General features: G+C 38.6%; 1 protein-coding gene across 9 annotated transcripts in view; it reads left to right on the plus strand.

Moving 5' to 3' along the window:
* Positions 1-27,862, plus strand: part of CPLANE1 (ciliogenesis and planar polarity effector complex subunit 1) — a 141,652-nt gene that overhangs the window by 45,023 nt on the left and 68,767 nt on the right. For 8 of the 9 annotated variants that reach the window (XR_012377604.1, XM_073890981.1, XM_073890985.1 and 5 more), the window contains 8 exons: positions 1,980-2,118; positions 2,798-2,907; positions 3,066-3,224; positions 3,344-3,452; positions 5,926-6,229; positions 8,183-9,086; positions 24,931-25,079; positions 25,680-25,846. Coding sequence is in view for 8 of the 9 variants with exons in the window: in XM_073890981.1 (XP_073747082.1) it covers positions 1,980-2,118; positions 2,798-2,907; positions 3,066-3,224; positions 3,344-3,452; positions 5,926-6,229; positions 8,183-9,086; positions 24,931-25,079; positions 25,680-25,846 (2,041 nt within the window). In the remaining variant the exon portion in view is untranslated. The remainder of the gene's footprint in view (positions 1-1,979; positions 2,119-2,797; positions 2,908-3,065; positions 3,225-3,343; positions 3,453-5,925; positions 6,230-8,182; positions 9,087-24,930; positions 25,080-25,679; positions 25,847-27,862) is intronic. The other variant, XM_073890982.1, reaches the window with a different exon arrangement.

Consider the following 27,862-nt stretch of genomic DNA (forward strand, 5'->3'; position numbering starts at 1 on the left):
TTGGTGTGGCTAAGAAGTTTGTGCTGGTTGTTAGCAAGAGGTTTCCCCTGAGCAAGTGATCCAGAAGACAGCAGGGCGAAAAGCTATGATGCCTTTGTGATTTAATCCCAGAAATCAGTACAACCACTTTGTATTCTGTTGATTAGAAACTAGTTACTTAGTATGATCTACACTCTAGGTGAGGGAAGTTAGGCTCTACCTCTGAAGGGATGAGTTTTAAAGAATTTGTGGACATATTTTAAAACCACCATACTATTATGCCGATGTTAACAGTAATTCCTTATTAATATCTGTAACCTGGTCCATAATAAAATTTCCCTGATTTTGAAAATGTCTTTTCTGTAGTAGGTTTTTTGGAATCAAGGTCCAACTGAAGTTCACCCATGTTTGGTTATGAGATTATAGGAAGGACTATATTATCAAGTCTGACTCATAAGAATCAACAGACTTACCCAGGGTCAAACTTTATACCAGTGATTTCAAGGATATCACTAAAAGACACAGGTGAAACCTGCAATGGCATATGTTGTTCTCAAGGTTTTTCTTGCTGTGGAAGAATGTGATCTGGCCTCTGTTTAACATCATGACACAAAAGAGTATCAGTTACTGAACATCTCCTTTTTTATATCTCTTTAATTATATAGCTTGTGTGACATTTTCAGTGAGCCATACTCCAGAAATCCATGCATCCTAACCAACCTAGCTAGGCTCTGTACATCTAGTAAATACTGTTCAGTTGTTTGACAAGAAGTCTGTCATTAGCATGCTTACAAGGGGATTTGATAAGATCATGTCTTTATGGAAGTGAATAGAAGAGGGAGAAAGTAGATTTACAAACCTGCTGCTAATCCTTTTGTTTTCAGGTTTATGTCTCTTAGATTCCTTTTCTTTTATTCTGTAGCAGTTTCCTTCAATTTCTTTTCTCTTCTTGATTTGTAGAGAAACATGGTAATTTGTCCTGTACCCTATTCTGCATGTGTTTGATAGTTTATCCATTTAGTACCATTTAATTTATTCCTCTTTCCTTTTATTTCCCCATAAGCTATTAATTACTCTGTACTCATTGAGGTACAGAGACTTGATCAGGTTCACATTTTCTTAGAAATGGGTCCTTCATAGATGGTATGGTGTACTTCCCTGTTGCATCATATCATGTGACACATAGGACTTTTTATCTCACTTTTAGTGATGGGAGAGGGATTCATGACTTTGGGTTGTGTTTTACCCACTCATGTTCTCTATCAGCCCAGCAACTTTTTACCTAATTGAGCATTTATTGATTATCCTTGCTGGAGTTATTACTTTATTAGGAGTTGCCAGATGGTGACTTTCTAATTTTGTCATTTAAGTTTTTTAAAAGTTATATAGGTAGATATAACTTTTGTCATATTTATTTTTAGGTACTGCACATAGTTTTGTTTTGGATGAGAGATACTTAAACATCTTTTTTTCCTTTATTATGCCTTTGGGGAAAGTCAGGACAAATAGCATTAAATTCTTTTTATATAGGCAAAACTGAGTGATGAAAAAAATTTGAAAACTTCTTTTCTCTTTTTGTGACGTAGCCTAGTGAATTTCTTTTTTTTTTAAGTTTTTATTTATTCATTTATTTATCAGAGAGTGCACAAGCAGGGCGAGCGGCAGGCAGAGGGAGAAGCAGGCTACCCGTTGAGCCAGGAGCCCCATGCGGGACTCGATCCCAGGACTCTGGGATCATGGCCTGAGCCGAAGGCAGATGCTTAACCAACTGAGCCACCCAGGCATCCCTAGCCTAGTGAATTTCTTGAATTAAATTTGTGAGCTAAGTTTCTGAAAGTACAGCTCACTTCAGGGATATTTTCTTACATAGTATAGGAACCATGCTGTGTTTTCCATTCTTTATGGTTTATCTTACCTGCCTTGTTTGTTCCTTTATAGGATCTATTCCTCAAAAATAGATTTAGATGACTGATAATTAACATATTCTGTCATTCTTTCAGATTCGAATGAAAGGGTCCCTTCCTTCATTGAGTCCTTTCCCTCAGTCATTACTTAATTATTGTAAAGGAGGTGTAGCATTCTTTCGACGTGGAGCAGCTGGAGACCACAAGCTTGATGAAGTTTCCATTAAAGCAATAGGTTTGTCCAAAATGAACTGCTTGCTTAGAAATTAGGCCTAAATATTAATAATGATATAAACAGTTGATTTGGGGAAGTTTCTATACAATGGAATACTGTATTGGCAATGAAAAGACAGTATGTGTATGTTACCACCATGGAAAGATAACTGGGATACATTAAGTGAAAAAAAGACCTAGGTTCAACACAGCATACATAGTATGATTATATATGTCTTTGTGTACTTTTATTGCTTTTAATTAAAAAATTGTTTGATAGTGGAAAGTACGTTTTTAGTATTGAAAAATTTTAAACTGAGTTGCCTATCATAAGGGATTTTCCAAATAAATTAACTATACAGTATTAAGTAGAGCTGTGTGTATTGGTTTTGAACATTATCTACAATACACTATGAAGCTTAAAGCAAGTAAACTTCTAGTAAAGAGTAAGTTGTTCACTCTAAAAATGTTTTTAATATTTTTATGCAACTGCCCATGCATGAAATATTCTAGAATAATGTACATAAAAATTCTGAAAGGATTTTCATGACTTTTATATAAGGTGTTGTCAATGAATGTATGCTTCTTTTATAATCAACAAAATAAGGACATTTATTTTGGAAAAAAAAAGCAGGGATGAAGTTGTTATTATATGAATGTACATACTCATCCAATTTTTCATATTTGCATTCCCGATTTAGGTTGCTTCAGAGAACTTTGTGCTTTGTGTTGGATGCTACATATTCGTGATAAGTTATCCTACAGTTGCAGGCAGTATCAGAAAGCAAGAGAAAATGTGGAGGGAAAAAAGGTATTTACTTGCACAAGAATAAGGGAAATGAACAAATATTAGTTGGGAAATTATTGCTTGATAGAAGATTTTACTGTTAATAACAACCTTTCTTTTGAACTCATCCTGATCTTTCCATCTAAATTGAAAAGGAAATGTATATCTCAATATCCTTTTAGGACCTCGAAGTGGAGTTTGATTCTTGTATGGTTGAGCACTGCCTCAGTGCCGTGGAGTGGGCATACAGAATGCTGCCCTTCTCTCGGTTTTCTGATATTGAAGAACTTATTCAGGATCTAATTTTGAGCCTTATTGGAGAACTGCCACCAATCAGAAAGGTAATGTGAATGTAGGTGAAAACAAAGTAAATGAAAATCAGAGACTTTAAAGGATTTTTGCTTTATTTTAATTAAGAATGATGTTGCTCATAAAACTCACTTTTTTAATTTTTCTGAAGGTAGCAGAAATTTTTGTGAAAGCGTTTCCCAATCCTGAAGACATAAGGGTTCCTTTAAGAGAAAAATATCACTCTCTTCAGCAGAGACTCAGACACTGTGTTGTGAAAGGTAGTATTTGTCATTTCTTAGATATCTGATAGATGAATTATGGAAGACTCTCGTTTTCTTTTGAAAGCATGTAATTTCTAGTGCTTATGTTTTTATGCATTTCTCCTTTCTTTGAAGATAGTATGAGAAGGCAGAAATGAGCACTCCTCCATTACTGAGGCACCAGTTTTGCTTTGGAACCAGACAAAGCTGACTTCATGTCATGGCTCTGTCAGTTAATAACTGTGTGACTATAGGCAAGTTTCTCAGTCTCTATGGGTCTCATTCCCTTATTTGTAAAATGGGTATAATAATACCTACTTTAGGAATGTGTATTAAAAGAGGATTAAGGGGCTTATGGGTGACTCAGTCAGTTAAGTGACAGACTCTTGATTTTGGCTTAGGGTTATGAGATTGAGCCCCATGTCGGGCTCCTTGCTGGGTGTGGAGACTGCTTAAGATTCTCTCTCTCTCTGTGTCTGCCCCTCCCTCTGCACGCTCTCTCTCTCTCTTTCTCAAAAAAAAAAAGGATTAAATAAAATATATAAAATGAGCATATAGCTCTTTGCATAATGCAGATATTTTATTGAAAACTAGTATTCTTGGGGTGCCTGGGTGGCTCAGTTGTTAAGTGTCTGCCTTTGGCTCAGGTCGTGATCCCACATCTGGCTCCCTGCTCAGCGGGAAGCCTGCCTTTCTCTCTCTATCCCTCCCCCTGCTTGTGTTCCCTTTCTTGCTGTCTCTGTCTCTGTCAAAATAAATAAATAAATAAAATCTTAAAAAAAAAAAAAGAAAACTAGTATTCTTCCTCTTCTTTTATGATTATTTGTATTGCTAATTTTATCCTATACATTCAAGATGCCCTTGTGGAAATTTTTTTTCTTGTGGTTAAAATATACATAATATAAAATTTGCCATTTTTAAGTATACAATTCAGTGACATTAAATACATTCACAATGTGGAAAAAAAAATTTTTTTTTTAAGATTTTATTTATTTATTTGACAGAGACACAGTGAGAGAGGGAACACAAGCAGGGGGGAGTGGGAGAGGGAGAAGCAGGCTTCCTGTGGAGCAGGGAGCCCAACGTGGGGCTCCATCCCAGGACCCTGGGATCATGACCTGAGCTGAAGGCAGACGCTTAATGACTGAGCCACCCAGGTGCCCCACAATGTGGAAATTTTTAAAGAATTCAAATTACCCTCTTTTTTAATAACTATAGTATTTAAGTCTAGTTGTCCTGTGATTGTACATTATTGCATTAATATATTTCTAGTTTATTTTTTTATTTATTTTTTAAAAAATTTTATTTATTTATTTGAGAGAGAGAATGAGAGAGAGAGAGAGCACATGAGAGGGGATAGGGTCAGAGGGAGAAGCAGACTCCCCACTGAGCAGGGAGCCCGATGCGGGACTCGATCCTGGGACTCCAGGATCATGACCTGAGCTGAAGGCAGTCGCTTAACCAACTGAGCCACCCAGGCGCCCTATATTTCTGGTTTATATTTTTCTTTATACTTCTTTGACATTCTTTAAAATGTCCTGCTTATGTATAAGAATGTTTAAAATTTTTTCTGTAGGCAGCCTTGAAAACCTTCCCTTCCTAATGTTTCCTGTTACTTGAAGTCAGAAAGGTGTTCTTGTTTCTTTGGCTAAAATTATACTCATTTTCTCTTATTTATCACTCTTGGAATGGAAAAATTATAGTGATTCTTTTTGTAATTATCTGTCTGATTTTTTAAATAGTTAAATTACTTCTTTTTAAAAACAATTTATTTATTTATTTGAGAGAGAGAGAGTGAGTGCAGGGAGAGGGGCAGAGGGAGAGGGGGAGAGAGAGAATCTCAAGCAGGCTCCATGCCCAGCGCGGAGCCTGACATGGGGCTCCAGCCCATGACCCTGATATCACGACCTGAGCTGAAATCAAGAGCCAGACACTCAACCAACTGAGCCACCCAGGTGCCCTGAAATAGTTAAATTACTTCTTAATTTTTTGTTTTCTAGGGCGTATGTTCTTATGATGGAGTCTGGATTCTGTCCCTTTTATTGTTCTTTAATGGACCTTCTCTAACTTCTGCAGTTCTACTTTAAAGTGCGGACCATAGCTTTCTTTTCTTTCTTTTTTTTTTTTTTAAGATTTTATTTATTTATTTGACAGAGAGAGACACAGTGAGAGAGGGAACACAAGCAGGGGGAGTGGGAGAGGGAGAAGCAGGCTTCCTGCAGAGCAGGGAGCCCGATGTGGGCTTGATCCCAGGGCCCTGGGATGCTCACCTGAGCCGAAGGCAGACGCTTAACAACTGAGCCACCCAGGCGCCCCGGGACCATAGCTTTCTAACAAATACTGAAGAAAGCATGCTCTGTAAGAATATGGAAATAAATCTTAGTCATCAGTTGGATTCTGTGTTCCCAGGAGGGACTAGAATTGGGTCCCCCTTTGTCTTGAATGGAAACATTTTAGTTTACTCTAAGGCCTTTTGTTTTTTCCTTTATAGGTCCCCAAACTGAGGAAATGATGTCTGTTATTATGCATTCTATTCATAAAGTGAGAGCGAAAGCCCTAAAACGTGTGCAGAGAAATATAGGTTCTTTTGAGATGAATATCTGGGAACCAGTTGAAGAAGAAAAACCAGCTGAGGTTCCAGGTTTTGATAGGTTTTCCCTAGGAACTAGTTTGAGCAGGAGCACACTCACTGAACTGGGGAATTCTCTAGTCCACAGTGAAGCAGATGATACAGCAGACACCTTCTCGGAAGCATTGTCAGTTGAAGAAAAAAGTAGGATATGTGTCTATCAAAGGTACAGTTGAGATCTCTCTCTTTCTTTTTTTCAAGAAAGATTTTATTTATTCATTTGAGACAGATACAGAGAGAGAGAACATGAGCAGGGGGAGAGGCAGAGGGAGAGGGAGAAGCAGACTCCCCACTGAGCAGGGAGCTAGACATGGGGCTTGATCCCAGGACCCTGGGATCATGACCTGAGCCGAAGGCAGACGCTTAACCATCTGACCACTCAGGTGCCCTCAGTTGAGATCTCTTAATGGCAAGCATTCTCTTCCTATGGAAAAAAATATTTTCAGTATGTTCATGCAAGAGAGAAGCTGATTTCTTGTCCCTCACTGATTGCATTGTTAACAATATGAATGATAAGTGCCACCCTCCCTGACTCACAAGGAAGTTAGGAGTGTAAAATGAAACTACATTTGAAAATTCATTGAAAATGTTATTGAGATGTGAAATAATTTTGCTACCTGATAGTATAAAATCAGGTAAGTAGATGAAATTCTAGAGTCCACTGGGGGGGCTTTTAGTTTAGTGGTTTTTTTTTTTAAAGATTTTATTTATTTATTTGAGAGAGAGTGAGAGAACACAAGCAGGGAGGGAGGGGCAGCGGGAGAGGGAGATACAGGCTCCCAGCTGAGCAGGGACACTGGGATCATGACCTGAACCGAAGGCAGACGCTTAACCACCTGAGCGACCCAGGTGCCCCATTTTAGTTTTTTTAGTAATCTTTAGATTTAAATAATTTAGGATTATTGAGTTAGCAATATTATTTTTAAGGGTTTCCAGGGAAAGGAAATTGCACATTCATCTTTGAAACTTGTCTAGAAATTGTCTAGAAATTCTTATCATTTAAACTTCTATTACTCTAGGTAAATTTTTTTCTTTATAATTCCATTACCTGCTATGCAGTCTATCCTTTTCATGACTGAAAGACTATATAATCAACCATAATCTTGTTTAAATGAAATAATTGTATCTACTTCAAACATAAATGTCTGCTTAAATCATACCTAATAATATTATAAATGGTGTGCTTGTTTCACAAATTTTGGTGGAATACACTGGAGCCTGCTTATTGTACCTTCTTGATAAGAAGAGACATGGCACCTTCAGTCCAGGTGCCTTAACATGAATCCTTTATTTCTTTTACTGAGGGAACTAGGAATCTGTGTTCTTCCCTAAGGATCATTTTGAAAGGAAACAGATTTAAAAAGTAATTATGATTGAAAAAAATAAATAAAAAAATAAAAAAGTAATTATGATTGGCAGTTAAAGGGTTTGCCTAACAGGTTTAGTAGCAGCAGAAAGTTTAGAAAAAATTCCCAACTTTTGTGTAGTACAGTCTTGAGGGCAGTCCTGCTTGTTGCACATTGTACAGGGAAAGCTGAAAGGGGCAGGTGCAAAAAACAAGAAACCATAAATTAAGATGTATATTGGTGGCTTATGATTTTTATTGACTTTATATTCCTAAATTCTAACCTATTAGTGGACCTTTTGTTTTCCAGAAAAAAATTCATGTTTTTAAAAGTGAAATTTCTATAAACACATTTCAGTCTTTTTTTTTTTTTTGAGATTTTATTTATTTATTTGACAGAGTGAGCATAAGTAGGGGGAGCAGCAGGGAGAAGGAGAAGGAGGCTTCCCTGCTGAGCAAGGAGCCTGATGCGGGACTCGATCCCAGGACCCTGGGATCATGACCTGAGCCGAAGGCAGACTCTTAACTGACTGAGCCACTCAGGCGCCCCCATTTCAGTCTTTTTTAACACAAGTTTCCCCCTTCTGGTATTAATGTGTTATGTTTTTTTAATCAGAATATTCATTTAGTCTAAGCCCCTCATTTGAAAGGCATTGAGCATTACATAAAGATATATTATTCAATCAGTGGAGAAAATTTTTGTTGTCAATTCTAACGTGTGTTTTAGTGATTAAATCTTTAATTTTGTCTTTTTTATTTTTTTTTTTTTGCTAGAGATGCACCAAATCATGTGGAATTAACATTGATTGATAAGTCCAATGAAAAAAAGAAGATACGTAATCAGAAAGATAATCTTGAAAGAAAAGATCATGAAAAGTTATTACAAAATGCACTTCCTGTAATAGGTGTTTGGGAATTTGAACGTGATGATGATGAATATATTAAATTTCTTGATCTCTTCTTGAGTTATGTTCTTGAAAGAGACCTCCTTGATTCCAAGGATCCTGGCATTCCATTTCTAACCAGTTTTTCTGGACATCTTAGAGAACACGAACTTAATTCTTTACTTTTTGATGTACATACAACATTAAAACGACGTCAAGGCAAAACCAAAAGCCAGAATGTGTTTAGAGCTGGCTCCTGCTTTGTTGCTTCTGAGTCATATGAGTCTGAAAAATCAGAAAACCAAGCACTTTCAGCTTCAGTACTGGTTACTCAAGAAATCTGGCCATTTTTAGAGAACCCTTTGAATGAAGTCGATAAAAAGGAAGGGACAAGTGGATTGTTCGGTTTAAAACAAAAGTCAGTGTATAGAATACAAGATGACAGTTCAGAGAAACCTGTAATCCAGAGATTGTCAAACCATATTTTTTGGACTCCCAAGTCCACCAAAACTAGAAGATGTATTTTTAAAGCAATTCAATGCAATGATGTTAACCCTCAAGAAGATCTTCCTCTAGCACTAAACAGCACATTTAGCAGTATAAGAAGGCTGCTGGAATGGATGATAAGGTGGTCTAATAAAAGACTGCTCTGTGATCCTAGTCTCACTGAGTCATCCTGTGAATATAGTCCCGTCATTCGTGTAAAGACCTCTACAGCTGCCGTTCTTACATCATTGTGGCTTTTGGAACAACCATATTTTGCTACATGTAAGGCAAAAAAGGCCATTTTTAAGGTAAGTACTTGAATTCTTTATTGTATACAATTGAGAATTCTCATTGTAGATTAAAACTTTTTTTATATTTATCCATCTGTTAAAGAGTCATCCAATAACAAAGTTAATGACAGTGTTGATTATAATCTGCATAACCAGATTTTTTTTTTTCTTCAAGTGATTCCTTTAATTCTCAAAAATAATTAGGGTAAAATGTTTTCATAGAGGCTTTGAGGTTTTGAGGTTTTATGTGTGTTTATAAAAAAAGGAGGAAAATAATTTTAAGTAATACTATGAGTGGTATTACATTTATATTCTTTTTATTTTTTTACAGATTTTATTTATTTATTTGAGAGAGAGAATGAGATAGAGCATGAGAGGGGGGAGGGTCAGAGGGAGAAGCAGACTCCCTGCTGAGTAGGGAGCCCGATGCGGGACTCGATCCCGGGACTCCAGGATCATGACCTGAGCCAAAGGCAGTCGTTTAACCAACTGAACCACCCAGGCGCTCACATTTATATTCTTTCTCTTTCAACTTTCAGGTTGGTTCAGATGAAGGACTAGGCCTCTACACAGTTTTTATTACTGGTGTCTCATCATATGCATTAGGGGATCATTTTTCTTATAGTCTTGACTAGAATTTAGAGAACCAAACCTAGAAACGCAGATAGGTATCAGTAGAGAAGTTAGTGCTTATTAGCTATTTTTTCTTTTCTCTACCCGGTGGCAACTAGCAGGCTGCTCTTTTAACCTGTTTGCAAGAACAGATATTTTTACATAAATATCTTTTGATTGAGTGGTTGCTGTTGCACTGGAAAAGAAACTACAGAGATGAACTTTTTGGAAAACCAATTTATGTATGGTAAAGTAGTTGGGAAATGGACTTTTTTAATATTTGGAGAATTCCAATAGTTTCTAATTTTTTCTGTTTTATTTTCCCCTCAGCTTTATTGAGGTATAATTGGCAAAATTTTAAGATATTTGAAGTATACAGTGTGATGATTTAATAGACATATACATAGGGAAAGGTTTCCCCTCATCTAGTTAACACATTCAACACCTCACATACTTACTTTTTTTTTTTTTTTTTTTTTGTGAGACAAGTTCTACTCTCTTAGCAAATTTCAGCTATAGTTACCATATTACATTAGCTCCTCAGACCTTACTTAATTTATAACTTAAAGTTTGTATAGGCATACCTAGTTTTATTGTACTTTGTTTTATTATATGTTGCAGATACTGCATTTTATACAAATTGAAGACTTATAACAACCCCGCATTGAGCAAAATCTGTACCATTTTCTAATAACATTTGTTCACCTCGTGTCTCTGTCACATTTTGACAATTCTTGCAATATCTTAAACTTTTCCATTATCCTTATATTTGTTATGTTGGTTTATGACCAGTAATCTTTGATGTTACTAGTGTAATTGCTTTGGGGCACCATGAACCATGCCCATATTAGATGATGAACTTCATCAATAAATGTGTACGTTTTGACTTTACCACCAACTGGCTGTTCCCCCATCTCGCTCCCTCTCCTTGGGCCTCCATGTTCCCTGAGACACAACAGTATTGAAATTAGTCCAGTTAATAACCCCACAATGGCTCCTAAGTTTAGTTCAAGTGAATCTCACTTTTAAGTCAAAACTTAGAAACAGTTAGGCTTAATGAAGAAGGCATGTTGAAGGCTGAGCTAGGCCAAAAGCTAGACTTCTTGCAACAAATAGTTAGCCATGTTGTGAACGCAAAGAAAAAGTTCTTGAAGGAAATTAAAAGTGCTAGTCCAGTGAACACATGAATGATAAGAACATGAAACAGCCTTATTGCTGATATGGAGAAACTTTTAGTGGTCTGGATGGAAGATCAGAGCAGCTACGGCATTCCCGTAGCAAGGTCTTGTCCAGAGCAAGACCCTGACTCTTCAATTCCATGAAGGCTGGGAGAGGTGAGGAAGCTGCAGAAGAAAAAATTGAAGCTAAGCAGAGGTTGGTTCATGAGGTTTAAAGAAAGAAGCCATCTTCATAACATAAAAGTGCAAGATGAAGTAGCAAGTGCTGATGTAGAAGCTCCTGCAAGGTATCCAAAAGATCTAGCTAGAATAATTAATGAAAGTGGTTACACTAAACAACAGATTTTCATTGTAGACAAGATAGCCTTATACTGGAAGAAGATGCCATCTAGGACTTGAATAGCTAGAAAGGAAAAGTCAATGCTTGGATTCAAAGGACAGGCTGATTCTCCCACAGGTGCCATTGAGCTTCCCTGTTCATTAGCATACAAGGAGAGGCAGCTGCTGCAGGCAGCTAACTGGACCCCACTTTTTGCTGAGCTTTACATAAACTCCAAGCCCCTGCGCATTTGTGCAACTGCCCTTCTGGGATAAACTGGCACCAGCCTTAGCACAGCAAGACCCTCCTACAGAGGATTAGTGTGGGTCCATGCCAGGTCCCTAAAATTTGGAGTTTTGAAACCCAGCTGGTGTGCCTGAGATAAAACAGGAGCACTGTACCACCAGGTGGGCAGATGGCTCAGACACAGGGTGAAGGCAAGGATCTGACAGAAGCCTGGGACACAGGAGGGGAGATTGTTTGCTCTTCTGTGAGGGCTTCCTGAACAGCGGTAGGCATGAACTCCCCTGTCTGGGGACAAGAGAGCAAGCTGATGCCATTTCCTCCTCCTCCCCCCCCCCCCCAGCCAGCACAGACGAACTTCAGTGAGCAGCATGGCACCCCACAGTGGAGGCTTGAACCACTTACACCAAGCCCCACCTCTCTGCACTCTGCAGGTGCTTCTGAACTAAGGCAAGTATGCCTGAGAGTCAGAGCAGCAGCTGCCCTGTGCTCTGCCCCCCGCCAGAAGATCAGCACAGACCCCCCCCACATGCATTAAGCCTACTGACCATAGAGTGCTACAAAGCTTAAGGTCTAGGGGAAATAGGATCTAGCCCCTTTCTTTCAGCACATGCAGGGAGGGACAGAGGGGAAGGAGAGGTAGAGAGAATCTCATGCCCTCCGTGTTGAATGTGGGGCCTGACATGGGGCTCAGTCCCCCAACCCTGAGATCATGACCATAGCCAAAATTGGAGTCAGATGCTTAACCGACTGAGCCACCCAGGCGCCCTGGACCTGGCCTTGTTTAAGCAGACTAAAACACACCTAGTTAAAACTCGCCACACCCTGGAGAGAGTCCAAATACTCCCCACTGCAGGAAAGGAGAAACTCTGCAGAGGACCTACCTGAGGGAAAGAGTAGCCAAAACATAACAGCAGGGTGCACACAGCATACCACCAGAAACACTTCATGAAGCACCAGGCCTTGGACAGTATAGAACCTCTTCTTAATATAGCTGTTACTCTCAGCAGCAGGAAACATAGCTGGCTTTCATAACACACAGAAGAGAGACCTAGACAAAATGCCAAGATGGAGGAATTGACCCCAAAAGAAAAAAGAGGTCATTGCCAGGGATCTGATCAAAACAGAAGTAATGTGCCTGAACTGGAATTTAAAACAACAATCCTAAGAATACTAGCTGGGCTTGAGAAAAGCATAGAAGACACCAGGGAGTCCCTTACTGCAGAGATAGAAAACAAAAACTAGTCAGACCGAAATAAAAAATGCTATAACCAAGATGTAAAATTGACAGGATGTATTGACCACAGGATGGTAGAAGCAAAGGAATGAGTTAAGTTATGGAAAATAATGAAGCTGAAAAGAAGAGGGAAAGATTGGATCATGAATGTAGACTTAGGGAACTCAGCAACTCCATAAAGTGTAATAATATCTGTATCATAGGAGTCCCAGAAGAAGAAGAGAGAAAAAGGGGCAGAAGAATTATTTGAGCAAATTACAGGTGAAAACTTTCCTAATCTGGGGAAGGAAACAAACATCCAAATCCAGAAGGCACAGAGAATTCCCCATCAAAATCAACAAAAGCAGGCCAACACCAAGACATATTATAGTAAAATTTGCAAAATACAGAAATAAGGAAAGAATCCTGAAATCAGCAAGGGAAAAAACCCTAACTTACAAGGGAAGACACATAAGGTTAGCAGGTCTTTTCACTGAAACCTGGCAGGCCAGATGGGAGTGGAACGATATATTCAACATGCTGAATGGGGAAAATATGCAGCCAAGAATACTCTGTCTAGCAAGGCTGTCATTCAGAATAGAAGGAGAGATAAAGAATTTCCCAAACAAAAACTAAAGGAGTTCGTGACTAAACCAGCCCTGCAAGAAATAGTAAAGGGGACTCTGAGTGGGAAGGAAAGACCAAAAGTAACAAGGACCAGAAAGGAACAGAGACAATCTACAGGAAAAGCGACCTTAGGGGTAATACAGTGACACTAAATTCTTATCTATCAATAATCACTCTGAGTGTAAATGGACTAAATGCTCCAATCAAAAGACATAGGATATCAGAATGGATAAAAACAAAAACAAGACCCATCTATATGCTACCTACAAGAGACTCATTTTAGACCTAAAGACACCTGCAGATTGAAAGTGAAGGGATAGAGAACCATGCTAATGGATGTCCAAGAAAGCTGGAGTAGCCATACTTATATCAGACAAACTGTGTGTGTGTGTGTGTGTGTGTGTGTGTGTGTGTGTGTGTGTAGAACGAAACTTTAAAAATTTAAATTAGCCAACATAGCTAACCAACATCATTCTTTTTTTTCAAAGATTTTATTTGTCAGAGAGAGAGAGAGCATGCGCGCACAAACAGGAAGGGACAGGCAGAGCAGGCAGAGGGAGAAGCAGGCTCCCTGCTGAGAAGGGAGCCCGATGAGGGACTTGATCCCAGGACCCTGGGGTCATGACCTGAGCCGAAGGCAGACGCTTAACCGACTGGGCCACCCAGGCATCCCCAACATCGTTAGTTTTTGATACAACGTTCAATGATTCATTAGTTTCATATAACACCAAGTGCTCATCACATCACATGCCCATTAATGCCCATCAAACAACTATTTTAAACAAAAGACTGTAATAAGAGATGAAATGGGCACTTTATCACAATAAAGGGTCTATCCAACAAGAAGATCTAACAATTGTAAATATTTATGCCCCCAACTTGGGAGCACCCAGATATATAAATCAATTAGTAACAACATGAACAAACTCATTGATAACAATACAGCAATAGTAGGGGACTATAACACCCCACTCACAGCAATTGATCATCTACGTAGAAAATCAACAAGGAAGCAAGGGCTTTGAATGACATCATGGGCCAGATGGACTTAACAGATCCGTTCAGAACACTACATCCTAAAGCAGCGGAATACAGATTCTTTCCAGTGCACATGGAAGATTCTCCAGAATAGATCACATACTGGGTCACAAATGAGGCCTCAAAAAGTACAAAAAGATTGAGATCATACCATGCATATTTTCAGACCACAATACTATGAAACTTGAAGTCAACCACAAGAAAAAAATTGGAAAGACCACAAATATATTGAGGTTAAAGAATATCCTACTGAAGAATGAATGGGTTAACCAGGAAATTAAAGAAGAAATACAAAAAATACATGGAAGCAAATGATAATGAAAACATGATGGTTCAAAACCTTTGGGATGCAGCAAAAGTGGTCATAAGAGGGAAATACATAGCAGTACAGGCCTACCTCAACAATCAGGAAAAGTCTCAGATACACAACCTAACCTTACACCTAAAGGGGCTAGAAAAGGAACAGCAAATGAAGCCTAAAGCCAGCAGAAGAAGGGTAATAATAAAGCTAAGAGCAGAAATAAATGATAGAGAAACATAGAAGCAAACAAAAAAACAGATCAGTGAAACTAGGAGTTGGTTCTTTGAAGAATTAACAAAATTAGTAAGTCCCTAGCCAGACTTACCAAAAAGAAAAGAGAAAGGACCCAAATAAATGGAATCATGAATAAAAGAGATCACAGTCAACACCACAGAAATACAATTATAAGTGAATATTATGAGCAATTATATGCCAACAAATTAGGCAATCTGGAAGAAATGGATACATTCCTAGAAACATATAAATTACAAACCTGAAACAGGAGGAAATAGAAAATTTGAACAGACCCATAACCAGCAAAGAAATTGAGTCAGTAATAAAAAATCTCCCAACAGGGGCACCTGGTTGGCTCAGTCAGTTAAGTGTCAGACTCTTGATTTCGGCTCAGGTAATGATCTCAGGGTTGTGAGATCAAACCTTGCATTGGGCTCTGCACTGGGTGTGGAGACTGCTCAAGATTCTCTCCCTCCCTTTCCCTCTGCTCCTCCCCTCTCCCTCTCAAATAAATGAATAAATAGATAAATAATAAATAATAAAATCTCCCAACAAAGAAAAGTCCAGGGCTAGGTGTCTTCCCAGGGGAATTCTACCAAACATTTCAAGAAGAGTTAATGCTATTCTTTTCAAAGTGTTCCAAAAAATAGAAATGGAAGGAAAACTTCCAAACTCATTCTATGAGACCAGCATTACCTTGATTCCAGAACCATAGACCTCACTAAAAAGAATTACAGGCCAATGTCCCCGATGAACATCGGTGCAGAAATTCTCAACAAGTTACTAGCAAATCGAATTCAATAGTACATTAAAAGAATTATTCACCCAGGTGCCTGGGTGGCTCAGTCCTTAAGCGTCTGCCTTCAGCTCAGGTCATGATCACAGGGTCCTGTGATCGAGCCCCGCATCGGGCTCCCTCCTCTGGGGGAAGCCTGCTTCTCCCTCTCCTACTCCCCCTGCTTGTGTTCCCTCTCTCGCTGTGCCTCTCTCTGTTAAATAAATAAATAAAATCTTAAAAAAAAAAAAAGAATTATTCACCATGATCAAGTGGGATTTATTCCTGGGCTGCAAGGGTAGTTCAGTATTCACAAATCAATCAACATGATACACCACGTTAATAAAAGAAAGGATAAGAACCATATGATCCTCTCAATAGATGCAGAAAAAGCATTTGACAAAGTACAGCACCCATTCTTTTTTTTTGGAAAAAAAATTTTTGAAGATTTATTTTAGATAGACGGCATGAGTAGGGGGAGGAGCCGAGGCAGATGGAGAGAATCTCAAGCAGACTCCGTGCGGAGCATGAAGCCCAATGAGGAGCTTGATCCCACAATCCTGAGATCACTGCTTGAGCCAAAATCAAGAGTTGGCTGCTCAACCAACTGAGCCACTGAGATGCCCCAGTACACACACATTCTTGATAAAAACCTCAACAAAGCTGGGATAGAGGGAACATACCTCAACGTCATAAGGCCATACATGAAAGACCCAAGCTACTATCATCCTCAATGGGGAAAAACAGAGCTTTTCCTCTATGGTCAGGAACAAGACAAGGATGTGTCTACTCTTACCATTGTTATTTAACCTAGTACTGGAATTCCTAGCCTCAGCAATCAACAAAAAGAAATAAAAGGCATCCAAATTGGCAAGGAAGAAGTCAAACTTTCACTATTTACAAATGACATGATACTCTATGTAGAAAACCCAAAAGACTCCACCAAAAAATTGCTAGAACTGATACAGGAATTCAGCAAAATTGCAGGATATAAAATCAATGCACAGAAGTCTGTTGCATTTTTATACAACAATGATGAGGCAGCAGAAAGAGAAATCAAGGGGCGCCTGGGTGGCTCAGGCGTTGAGCGTCTGCCTTCGGCTCAGGACATGATCCCAGCGCCCTGGGATCGAGCCCCGCATCGGGCTCCCCACTCAGCGGGAAGCCTGCCTCTCCCTCTCCCGCTCCTCCTGCTTGTGTTCCCTCTCTCTCTGTGAAATAAATAAATAAAATCTTTAAAAAAAAAAAAAGAAAGAAAGAGAAATCAAGGAATTGATCCCATTTACAATTAAAAACTGTAAGCTATCTAGGAACAAACCTAACCAAAGAGGTAAAAGATCTGTACTCTGAAAACTATAGAACATTTATGAAAGAAATTGAAGATGACACAAAGAAATGGAAAAGCATTCCATACTCATGGACTGGAAGAACAAATATTGTTAAAATGTCTATACTACCTAAAGCAATCTACACATTTAATGTAATTCCTATCAAAATACCAACACCATTTTTCACAGAGCTAGAACAAACAATTCTAAAATTTGTATGGAACCACAAAAGACCCTGAGTAGCCCAAACAATCTTGAAAAAGAAAACCAAAGCTGGAGTCACCACAATTCCGGACTTCAAGCTATATTACGAAGCTGTAATCAAGGCAGTATGGTACTGGCACAAAAACAGACCCATAGACCAATGGAACAGAATAGAAAACCCAGAAATGGACCCAAAACTATATGGTCAACTAATCTTCAAGAAAGCAGCAAAAAATATCCAATGGAAGAAAAGAAAGTCTCTTCAACAAATGCTTGGGAAAACTGGACAGCTACATGCAGAAGAATGAAACTGGATCACTTTCTTACACCATACAAAAAAAAAAAAGACTCAAAATGGATGAAAGACTGAAACGTGAAACAGGAATCCATCAAAATCTTAGAGGAGAACACAAGCAGCACCCTCTTTGACCTCAGTTGCTGCAACTTCTTACTAGGCACATCTCTGGAGGTAAGGGAGACAAAAGCAAAAATGAACTATTGAGACTTCATCAAGATAAAAAGCTTCTGCACAGCAAAAAAAACAATCAATAAAACTAAAAGGCAACATGCTGAATTGGAGAACATATTTGCAAATGATATCTGATAAAGGGTTAGTATCCAAAATGTATAAAGAATTTATCAAAGTCAACATCCAAAGAACAAATAATCACCAATCAAGAAATGGGCAGAAGACATGAACAGACATTTTTCCAAAGAAGACATCCAGATGACTACCAGACACATGAAAAGATGTTCAACATCACTCATTATCAGAGAAATACAAATGAGAACCATGATGAGATACCACCTCATACATGTCAGAATGGCTAAAATTAACACAGGAAACAACAGCTGTTGGCAAGGATGCAGAGAAGGGAACCCTCTTATGCTGTTGGTGGGAATGCAAACTGGTGCAGCCACTCTGGAAAACAGTATGGAGGTTCATCAAAAAGTTAAAAATAAAGCTACCCTACAACCCAGCAATTACACTACTAGGTATTTGTCCAAAGGATACAAAAATACTGATTCAAAGGGGCACATGCACCCTGATTTTTTTTTTTTTTTTAAGATTTTATTTGACAGAGACACAGCAAGAGAGGGAACACAAGCAGGGGGAGTGGGAGAGGGAGAAGCAGGCTTCCTACAGAGCAGGGAGCCCGATGCAGGGCTCGATTCCAGGACCCTGGGATCATGACCTGAGCCAAAGGCAGATGCTTAATGACTGAGCCACCCAGGCGCCCAACACCCTGATGTTTGTAGCACCATTATCAACAATAGCCAAATTATGGGGGCACCTGGGTGGCTCAGTTGGTTAAGCGACTGCCTTCGGCTTAGGTCATGATCCTGGAGTCCTGGGATCGAGTCCCACATCGGCCTCCCTGCTCAGCAGGGAGTCTGCTTCTCCCTCTGACCCTCTTCCCTCTCATGCTCTCTATCTCTCATTCTCTCTCTCTCAAATAAGTAAATAAAATCTTTAAAAAAAAAAACAATAGCCAAATTATGGAAAAAAGCCCAAATGTTCATTGACTGATGAATGGATGAAGAAGTGGTATATATATTCAGTGGAATGCTACTCAGCCATCAAAAAGAATGAATTCTTGAATTTGCAATGACGTGGATCAGAGCTAGAATGTATTATGCTAAGCAAAGTAAGTCAGTTAGAGAAAGACAAATACCATATGATTTCACTCACATGTGGAATTTAAGAAACAAAACAGATGAATATAGGGGAAGGGGAAAAAAGTGAGGGAGGTAAATCATAAGAGACCCTTAACTATAGAGAACAAACTGAGGGTTGCTGGAGGGGAGGTGGGCAGTGGATGCCTAAATATGTGATGGGTATTAAGGAGAGGGCACTTGTGATGAGCACTTGGTGTTGTATGTAAGTGATGAATCACTAAATTCTGCTTCTGAAACCAATATTACACTATATGTTAACTAACTAAGAATTTAAATAAAAACATAAAAAAGAAAAGACATGATTAATCAAATAAAAAAATAGGGGCACCTGGGTGGCTCAGTCAGTTGAGTGTCTGACTTTTGAATTTGGCTCAAGTCATGATCTCAGGGTCATGAGATCAAGCACCTTGTTGGGCTCCGCTCTCTGTGTGGAGTCTCCTGGAGATTCTCTCTCTCTCTGCCCCTCCCCCACCCACACTATCAATCAATCAATTAGATCTTTAAAAAAAATAAAACAAGAAAAAAGGACAGGCTGACTCCCTTGTTAGTGGCTAATGTAGCCAGTGTCTTTAAATTGAGGTCAATGCTAATTTACCATTCTGAAAATCCTAAGGCCCTTAAGAATTATGCTAAATCTACTCTGCTTATGCTCCATAAATGGAAGAACAAAGCTTGGATGTCAGCCCATCTGTTTACAACATGGTTTACTGAATATTTTAAGCCCACTGTTGAGACCTCTTACTCAGGAAAAAAAAAAAGTTTTCTTTAAAAAGATGACTGCTTACTGACAATGCACCTGGTCGTCCAAAGGCTCTGATGGAGATGTACTGGGAAATCAGTGTTTCATGCCTGCTAACAACTACATCCATCCTATAGCCCATGGATCAGGAGTAATTTTGACTTTCCAGTCTTATATTGAAGAAGGTCTTACGTTTCATAAGTCTATACCTGCCATAGATTGCTGATTACTCTCATGGATCTGGGCAAAGTAAATTGAAAACCTCTTGGAATCTTTTTCAATTTCAATGGAATGTTCCTTTGTCTCAAGATATTTTTTTTACTTCCTTTTTTATTTCACCTTTGACTCATTGGTTCTTCAGGAGCATGTTGTTTAATTTTTGCGTATTTGTGATTTGCATAGTTTTCTTCTTGTAATTGATTTCTAGTTTCGTATCATTGTTGGAAAAATGCTCAATATGATTTTAATTTTCTTAAATTTATTAAGACTTGTTTTTATGGCCTAACATATAATCTCTCCTGGAGAATGTTCCATATGCCCTTGAGAAGGATGTGTATGTTGCTGCTATTGAATAGAATATTTTGTAAATGTCTGTTAGGTCCATCTGATCTATCATGTGGTATTGAACTCCTCTACTGTTGTTGTATTGCTATTTCTTGCTTCCTACCTGTAATATTTGTTCTAAATATTTAATTGCTTCTGTATTGGCTGCATAAATATTTGCTAATGTTAATTGTTTTTGATGGATTGACCGCTTTATCATTATATAATGTCCTTCTTTATCTCTTGTTACATTCTTTGGCTTAAAGTCTGTTTTTTTCTGATATAAATATAGCTACCCCTGTTTTCCTTTTATTTCCATTTGCATGGAATATTTTTCCATCGCTTCACCTTCAGTCTCTGTGTGTCCTTAACGCTTAAGTGAATCTCTTATAGGCAGCAGATAGTTGGGTCTTCCTCTTTTTATCCATACAACCATTCCCTGTCTTTTTTTTTTTTTTTTTCTGTCAATGAGGAATTTATCAGAAAGTTGCAGGAAAATCTTATGAAATCTATTTGAGGAAATACAGCTGGTCATTATGGCAACTGGAGAGTCACCAGTGAGCTCTTCTTTTTGTCTCCTTATTTTGGGGAACACTTTACCTCTCATTTCTACTTCTCTTTGCAAGAATATTCCATTCTCTGTGTAAACTCTCTTCCTTTTTGAGACACTTTTTCTGCTCTTCTAGACCTGCCAGTTTCACTAAGATGTGGCTACTTGTGATCCTAACTCCATAGAGCCTTATGGTTCCAAGGCCAGTGTGGCTTGGCTGTATGTTCCATGGCATTCATATTTTTGAGAAAGACTGATTGGCTCAGCTTAGGTCAGGTGACCATCCGGTCTGTTCAGCTTTGGTAGTAGTGCAAGGTCAAGCAGAATAAAGAAAGTTGCTCAGACCTAAGCCAGGACTGTTAGGAGAACGCTTCCTGTCTTTCAATTGGAGAATTTAGTCCATTTACCTTTATTTTTATTTATTCTTTTAAGATTACTTATTTATTTTAGAAGAAGAGAGCACGCAGTGGGGAGGGACAAAGGGAGAGGGAGAGAGAGAATGTCAAGCAGACTCCCTGATGAGCATGGAGCCTGACACGGGGCTTGATCTCACAACTTCGAGATCATGACTGAGCGAAAATCAAGAGTCAGACACTTAACTGACTGGACCACCCAGGCACCCCTCATCCATTTATCTTTAAATTAATTATTGATAGGTATGGACTTAATATTGTGATTCTGTTGATTTTTTTTCAGGTTGTTTTTTAAGTCCTTCCTCTCCTGCTCTTCTCTTTTGTTATTGGATTATTTTCTGTAAAGATATGCTTTTTTTTTTTTTTTGGATGTCTGTTGTAGGTTTTGCTTTATGGTTATCATGAAGCTTACATAAAACATGGTGTATTTATAATAGTCTATTTTAAGGTGATAACTTTTACTACATACAAAATCCCTACATCTTTACACTCTCTCCCACATTTTTATGTTTTTGAATTAAAAATTTGCATCTTTTTTACATTGTGTATTTATTAACAAATTATTATAGTTATTTTTAATACTTCTGTCAGTCTTCATACCAGAGTTGTGTTTTACCCACCACCATTATAACACTAGAGTATTATGAATTTATATATTTACCTTTACCAGTGAGTTTTATACTTTCACATATTTTCTTGTTACCCATTAGTTTTCTTGTTTCAGCTTGAAGAACTCCCTTTAACATTTCTTGTAAGGCTGGTATAATGGTCATGAACTCTTTCAGTTTTTGATTTCCTGGGAAAATCTTTCTCTGTCCTTCAATTCTGAAGGACAACTTTACTGGGTAGAGTATTCTTGGTTAGCAGTTATTGTTTACCCAGCATTTTGAATATATCATTCCACTCCCTATAGCTTGCAAAGTGTCTACTGAAAAATATGCTGATAGCACTAAGGGGGTTCCTTGTATGTAACAAATTGTTTTTCTTTTGCCATTTTTAAGATTCTTTAGCTTTTGACAATTTAATTATAATGTGCCTCAGTATAGGTCTCTTTGGATTTATATTATTTACAACTCTCTGGGCTTCCTGGATCTGAATGTCTATTTCTTTCCTCATATTTGAGAAGTTTTCAGTTATTATTTCTCAGAATAAGCTTTCTGCTCCTTTCTCTTTCCCCTCCCTCTGGGACCACTATAATGCATATAATTGCTTGTTGGTTTCCTTTAAGTCCCTTAAGTTATCTTCACTCTTTTAAATTTTTTTTTTCTTTTTGCTCCTCTGATTGGATGAATTCCACTGCCCTGCCTTTGACTTTTTTGATCTATTCTTCCACTTGATCCAGTCTGTTTTTAAACCTCCATTGAATTTTTCAGTTCAGTTATCATATTTTTTAGCTCTGTAATTTGTCTGTTACATTTTTGTATTTTCTATCTCTGTTGAAATTCTCACTTTGTTCATGTATCACTTAATTTTCACTTTGTTCATCCCCTGACCCCTGTGACCATGATATTGAATCTCTTATCAGGATATATCATTATTTCCATTTCATTAAGATCTGTTTCTAGAGATTTATCTTGTTCATTTGTTTGGAATATATTCCTGTTTCTTCATTTTACTTGACATTCTGTGTTGGTTTCTGTGCATTAGATAAAGCAGCTACGTCTCCCAGGTTGGATAGAATGGTCTTATGTAGGAGATAAACCTCATCAATCAGCTTTGCCTGAGCTTTTGGTTGGCTCTGAAATCTTTGTGATGGTCTAAGTCGTCTTTGTTCTTAGTGGTTCCTAGTAGTTGGGGGTATGGCAAGACCTATCAGTGTCCCAAAGGTGTGGGTCACATTTAGCATTTAGGTATACAGTGACTGGAAGTTGGACTTTCAGGCAACATGTGACAAAGTGTGTAGGTAAGCCCTTTCTGGGGAGAAACTGTAAGATGGGTGTTTTTGCTTGCTGTGTGTGAAGTAGGCTGAGGTATATAGCTATGGGGGGGATGCTTCTCCAGTCATTAAGAACTGCTTCTTTGTTTGCTACATTCCTGTGGGACTCATAAATGCAAGTTCAGTTGGTTGTCAGAGACAGGTGATCTGGGGACCTGTCCTTCAGTCAGCAGCTGCAAAAGCTGGGGCACCCAAGAGTGTGTAGAGGCTACTTGAAGGGAGATACTGGTGACTTGGAATGGGCTCAAGAGAGAAGGCAGGGGAAGTGTCCATCAGCTTCCCAGTCTCCGGGGTATCATAGCTAGCCCCTAGAAGTATGCAGCTGTGTTCCTTCCAGGAGAAGACTGGGAGATGGGTGTTTTCACCTGTTCCTCTGTGCTGAGCCTTTTGGGGATAGCTGTAACGAGTGCTCATGCACCTGTTAATAGCTGCTGCTTTGTTTGCTATGGTCTTGTGGGAGTTAAGGATGCAACCTTCATTGGCTTTCAGAGCTAGGGGTTTTGGAGGCGCATAACCTCAAGTGGGAATCTTAAAAGTTAGAGTGCTAAGTGTGGAGTCTGAACCCTTCACTCCTCAGAGTGAAGTTGGGAGTTCCCTCCTGCTTATATGGTGCTGTGCCACCGGTGGGGTTTATGGTGAGAGTGTGTCTCAACCTTTCCTACCTGTCTCTGTGTGGATATTTTCTCATTTGCTTGGAGGATATGTAAGAATCCATCAGCTAGTTTCTAGATTTCTTTCAGCATTAATTGCTTTGTGTGTAGTGGTACATTCAGTGTGTCTGTGGGAGGAGGGGAGTTCAGGAGCCTCCTATGTCACCATCTTGGTTGACTTACCTCCACCCATTCTAATTCTGTATTTGTCCTCTTTCATTTCATTTTATTTTATTTTATTTTTTTGCTTTGTGGGAGAGAAAGAGAGAGCAAGAACTATGTTCCATTTTAAAGTGCCTTCGTTCTGGGGTGCCTGGCTGGCTCAGTGGTAGAGCATGTGACTCTTGATCTTGGGGTTGTGAGTTCAAGCCCCATATTAGGTATAGAGATTACTTTAAAAAAATTAAAAATTAAAATTAAAATAAAAAAATGAAGTGCCTTCATTCTAAAATAATTTATTCTAGGTCGCAGGGGATGTGTGTGTATTTTGTTTTTGTGAGATCTCTTTCATTTCTTGAGATCCGTGTCTGTTATCCCTAAGGTAGTTTAAGATACTGTGATATTTGTTGTCACTGAAATTTCGTTTTCTAGGTGTTGCATACCCAAATTTCTAAATAAGAGACTTAAAAAAGGTACATCCCTGTATTTTTTAGCTGCATATATTTTTATCTGCATTTATTTTTACCCATTGTGTCATATTGGAATAATTACTAAGTGCCTGTATAATAGCCAAAAGAGTTAAGGGAAAGCAACTTTACATTTTATGTTATTGTTTTGTGACTTGAAAACATTGGTAACATACCTTACAAATTTGGGTTTTTTAAAATTTATTTTTATATATTTTTTAGAGATTTTATTTTTTTTATTTGAGAGAGAGAGCACGCATGGGGGGTGAGCAGAGGGCGAATGACAAGCATATTCCATGCTGAATGCAGAGCCCAATGCAGGGCTCAATCCCAGGACCCTGTGATCATGACCTGAGCCCAAATCAAGTCAAATGCTTAACTGACTGAGCCACCCCCCTTACAAATTTGTAAGGCTGATTTCTTTCCAATACTATTTAGATAGTCAGATTTGTTTTTTTCCAGGTAGAATAAAGACTTGATCATTGCCTCAGCATCAAATATTGAGTTGTAGGAATGCAGTAAATACTTGATAAATGAATGAAAGATTTAATCAGGAGTAGGTCTGTAGAAAATATTAATAATCTAAAAACATAATGAAAAGTATGGGATTCGATTGTGAATGCTAACTAATGTAAATCGTTTGTTTTTAGGTGCTAGAGAATCATTACTCTCAGACTCAGAGTGGACCAAACATTGAAAGTGATTGCAAAACAGATGCTGGATGTTCTTTCATAGTATCCACTCAAGGTGGGACTGAGGAAAGAAATGATCAAAATGAATCTCATCAAAGTATCTTGAAGTAAGTTTTTGAGTATACATTCCTTTTCAGTGGATGATACCTGTTTGATGGTGTTTGGGCTTAGCGGCAAGAATCGAACCCTTGAAAAGTAAAGGAATGAGTATTTCTTTGAGCTTTGGAGAAGGAGGAAGTGAGTACTTTCTGAAGTGCTTTAACAATTAATTGCAAAATATGTTTCTTCCCTGATGGTCTAGCTTATATCTTCTGAGAGAGGAGCTAATTCTCATTCTGAGAGATCCTCTCTTACTATATTAATTAATTTCCTGTGTCAGAGGAAGTTAAGCTAATCATTTCATCCATTTTTACATATGAAGTAATATATCTTTGAATAACAAGGTTGACCCTTTAATAGCAGGAAGATTCCTTTCTGAGAATGGCAGATTTCATAGGTTGAAATTATTCCAGTTATTTGAGTAAATAAAAATGGGGTTGTTTAGTCATTCATTGAACAGCCTTTTATTGAGCTTCTACTATGGACCAGACATGGTTAAAAAACAGAACACTATAAATATGAAACCTAATGTTCCTTTTCAGTAAACGGAATCAATTGAAAGCAAGCTTTTTGTTTCTAAGAATGAGTTATAATTCTGTTTTTGTCAGTAGAATGCCAACTGAAGCATACAGTCTTGAAATAAAAGAAACCAAAGATGAGATTATTTCTGTTACTGATGATACTGAAAAAGAATTTATAGATATTGATGAGGATCTTTTAGAAGTAGAAACATTTAACCAAGAGGAAATGGAAATATACCTATCAGACTATGAAGGTCAGTTCATTTGGCTAATCTTTTTATTTGGCTTTTATTAATTTGAAGTTGGTGAATGATTATCTGAGATAATTTATTTAGTCTTGTATCTAAATTAGTATGTTTACAATTGCCTAAAACCAAAAGTTAAAAGAGAGCATGGGGTACCTAGGTGGCTCAGTTGGGTAAGCATCCAACGCTTGGTTTTGGCTCAGTTTGTGACCTCAGGGCCATGGGGTCAAGCCCTATGGCAGGCTCTACACTTGGTGGGCAGTCTGCTCGAGATTCTCTCCCTTTCCCTCTGCCCCTCCCCAATGAAAATGAATAAATCTTAAAAAAAAAAAGCGTAATATTTATTTATTTATTTTTTAATGATTTTATTTATTTGAGAGAGAGAGAATGAGAGATAGAGAGCACGAGAGGGAAGAGGGTCAGAGGGAGAAGCAGACTCCCTGCTGAGCAGGGAGCCCGATGCGGGACTCGATCCCAGGACTCCAGGATCATGACCTGAGCCGAAGGCAGTCATCTAACCAACTGAGCCACCCAGGCGCCCAAGAGCGTAATATTTATGAAATGTTGAACACATTAACTCTTAACCTGAATTTACAATTCTTGGGCTTTTTGCCTTGGTTATGTAACTATCATGGGCCTCTTCATTTTTGTGAACCAATTCTGTGAACCTTTCCTTGGCAGTCTTTGATAAAACAGAAACTCTTAGAGCTTTGCATGGAGTTAAACACACTGATATGAGGTCTCTCAAGACTCATCTGGGATCCACTTGATGAAGAGGGGTTATCTCTAGGTGTTTTTTTTTTTTTTAAAGATTTTATTTATTTATTTGAGAGAGAGAGAGAGAGAGCACACGAGGTGGGGAGAGTCAGAGGGAGAAGCAGACTCCCCGCTGAGCAGGGAGCCCGACGTGGGACTTGATCCAGGAACTCCAGGATCATGACCTGAGCCGAAGGCAGTTGCTCAACCAACTGAGCCATCCAAGCACCCAATCTCTAGGTGTTTTTAAAAAAAAACATTTTTATATGTCTGTTGACCATTTGTATGTCTTGTTTGGAGAAATGTCTGTTCATGTCGTCTGCCCATTTCTTTTTTTTTTTTTTCTTTTCTTTTTTTTTTTTTTAGATTTTATTTATTTGAGAGAAAGAATGAGAGAGAGAGCACATGAGAGGGGAGAAGGTCAGAGGGAGAAGCAGACTCCCAGCCGAGCAGGGAGCCCGATGCGGGACTCGATCCCGGGACTCCAGGATCATGACCTGAGCCGAAGGCAGTGGCTTAACCAACTGAGCCACCCAGGCACCCCGTCTGCCCATTTCTTGATTGGATCATTTGTTCTTTGGGTGTTGAGTTTGATAAGTTCTTCATAGATTTTGGATGCTAGTCCTTTATCTGATAAGACATTTGCAAATATCTTCTCCCATTCTGTCGATGCTTAACATCACTCGGCATCAGGGGAATACAAATCAAAACCACAATGAGATATCACCTCACACTGGTCAGAATGGCTAAAATTAACAAGTCAGGGAGTGGCAGATATTGGCGAGGATGCAGAGAAAGGGGAACCCTCCTACACTGTTGGTGGGAATGCAGTCTGGTGCAGCCACTCTGGAGAAGAGTATGGAGGTTCCTCAAAAAGTTGAAAATAGAGCTACCCTCGACCCAGCAATTGCACTAGTAGGTCTTTACTCTGAAGGTACAATTGTAGTGATCTGAAGGGGCACCTGCACTCTAATGTTTATAGCAGCAATGTCCACAATAGCCAAACTATGGAAAGAGCCCAGATGTCCATCAACAGATGAATAGATAAAGAAGATATGGTATATATTTACAATGGAATACACTCAACCATCAAAGAAAAATGAGCTGTCATCATCAAGACAGTATGGTACTGGCACAAAAACACACATAGATCAGTGGAACAGAATAGAGAGCCCAGAAATGGACCCTCAACTCTGTGGTCACCTAATCTTTGACAAAGCAGGAAAGAATGTCCAATGGCAAAAAGACAGTCTCTTCAACAAATGGTGT

The sequence above is a fragment of the Callorhinus ursinus genome, unplaced genomic scaffold (genome assembly GCF_003265705.2).
Source record: "Callorhinus ursinus isolate GAN/ISIS: 27379988/994484 unplaced genomic scaffold, GSC_fseal_2.0 scaffold3, whole genome shotgun sequence".
NCBI classification, from domain to species: domain Eukaryota; kingdom Metazoa; phylum Chordata; class Mammalia; order Carnivora; family Otariidae; genus Callorhinus; species Callorhinus ursinus.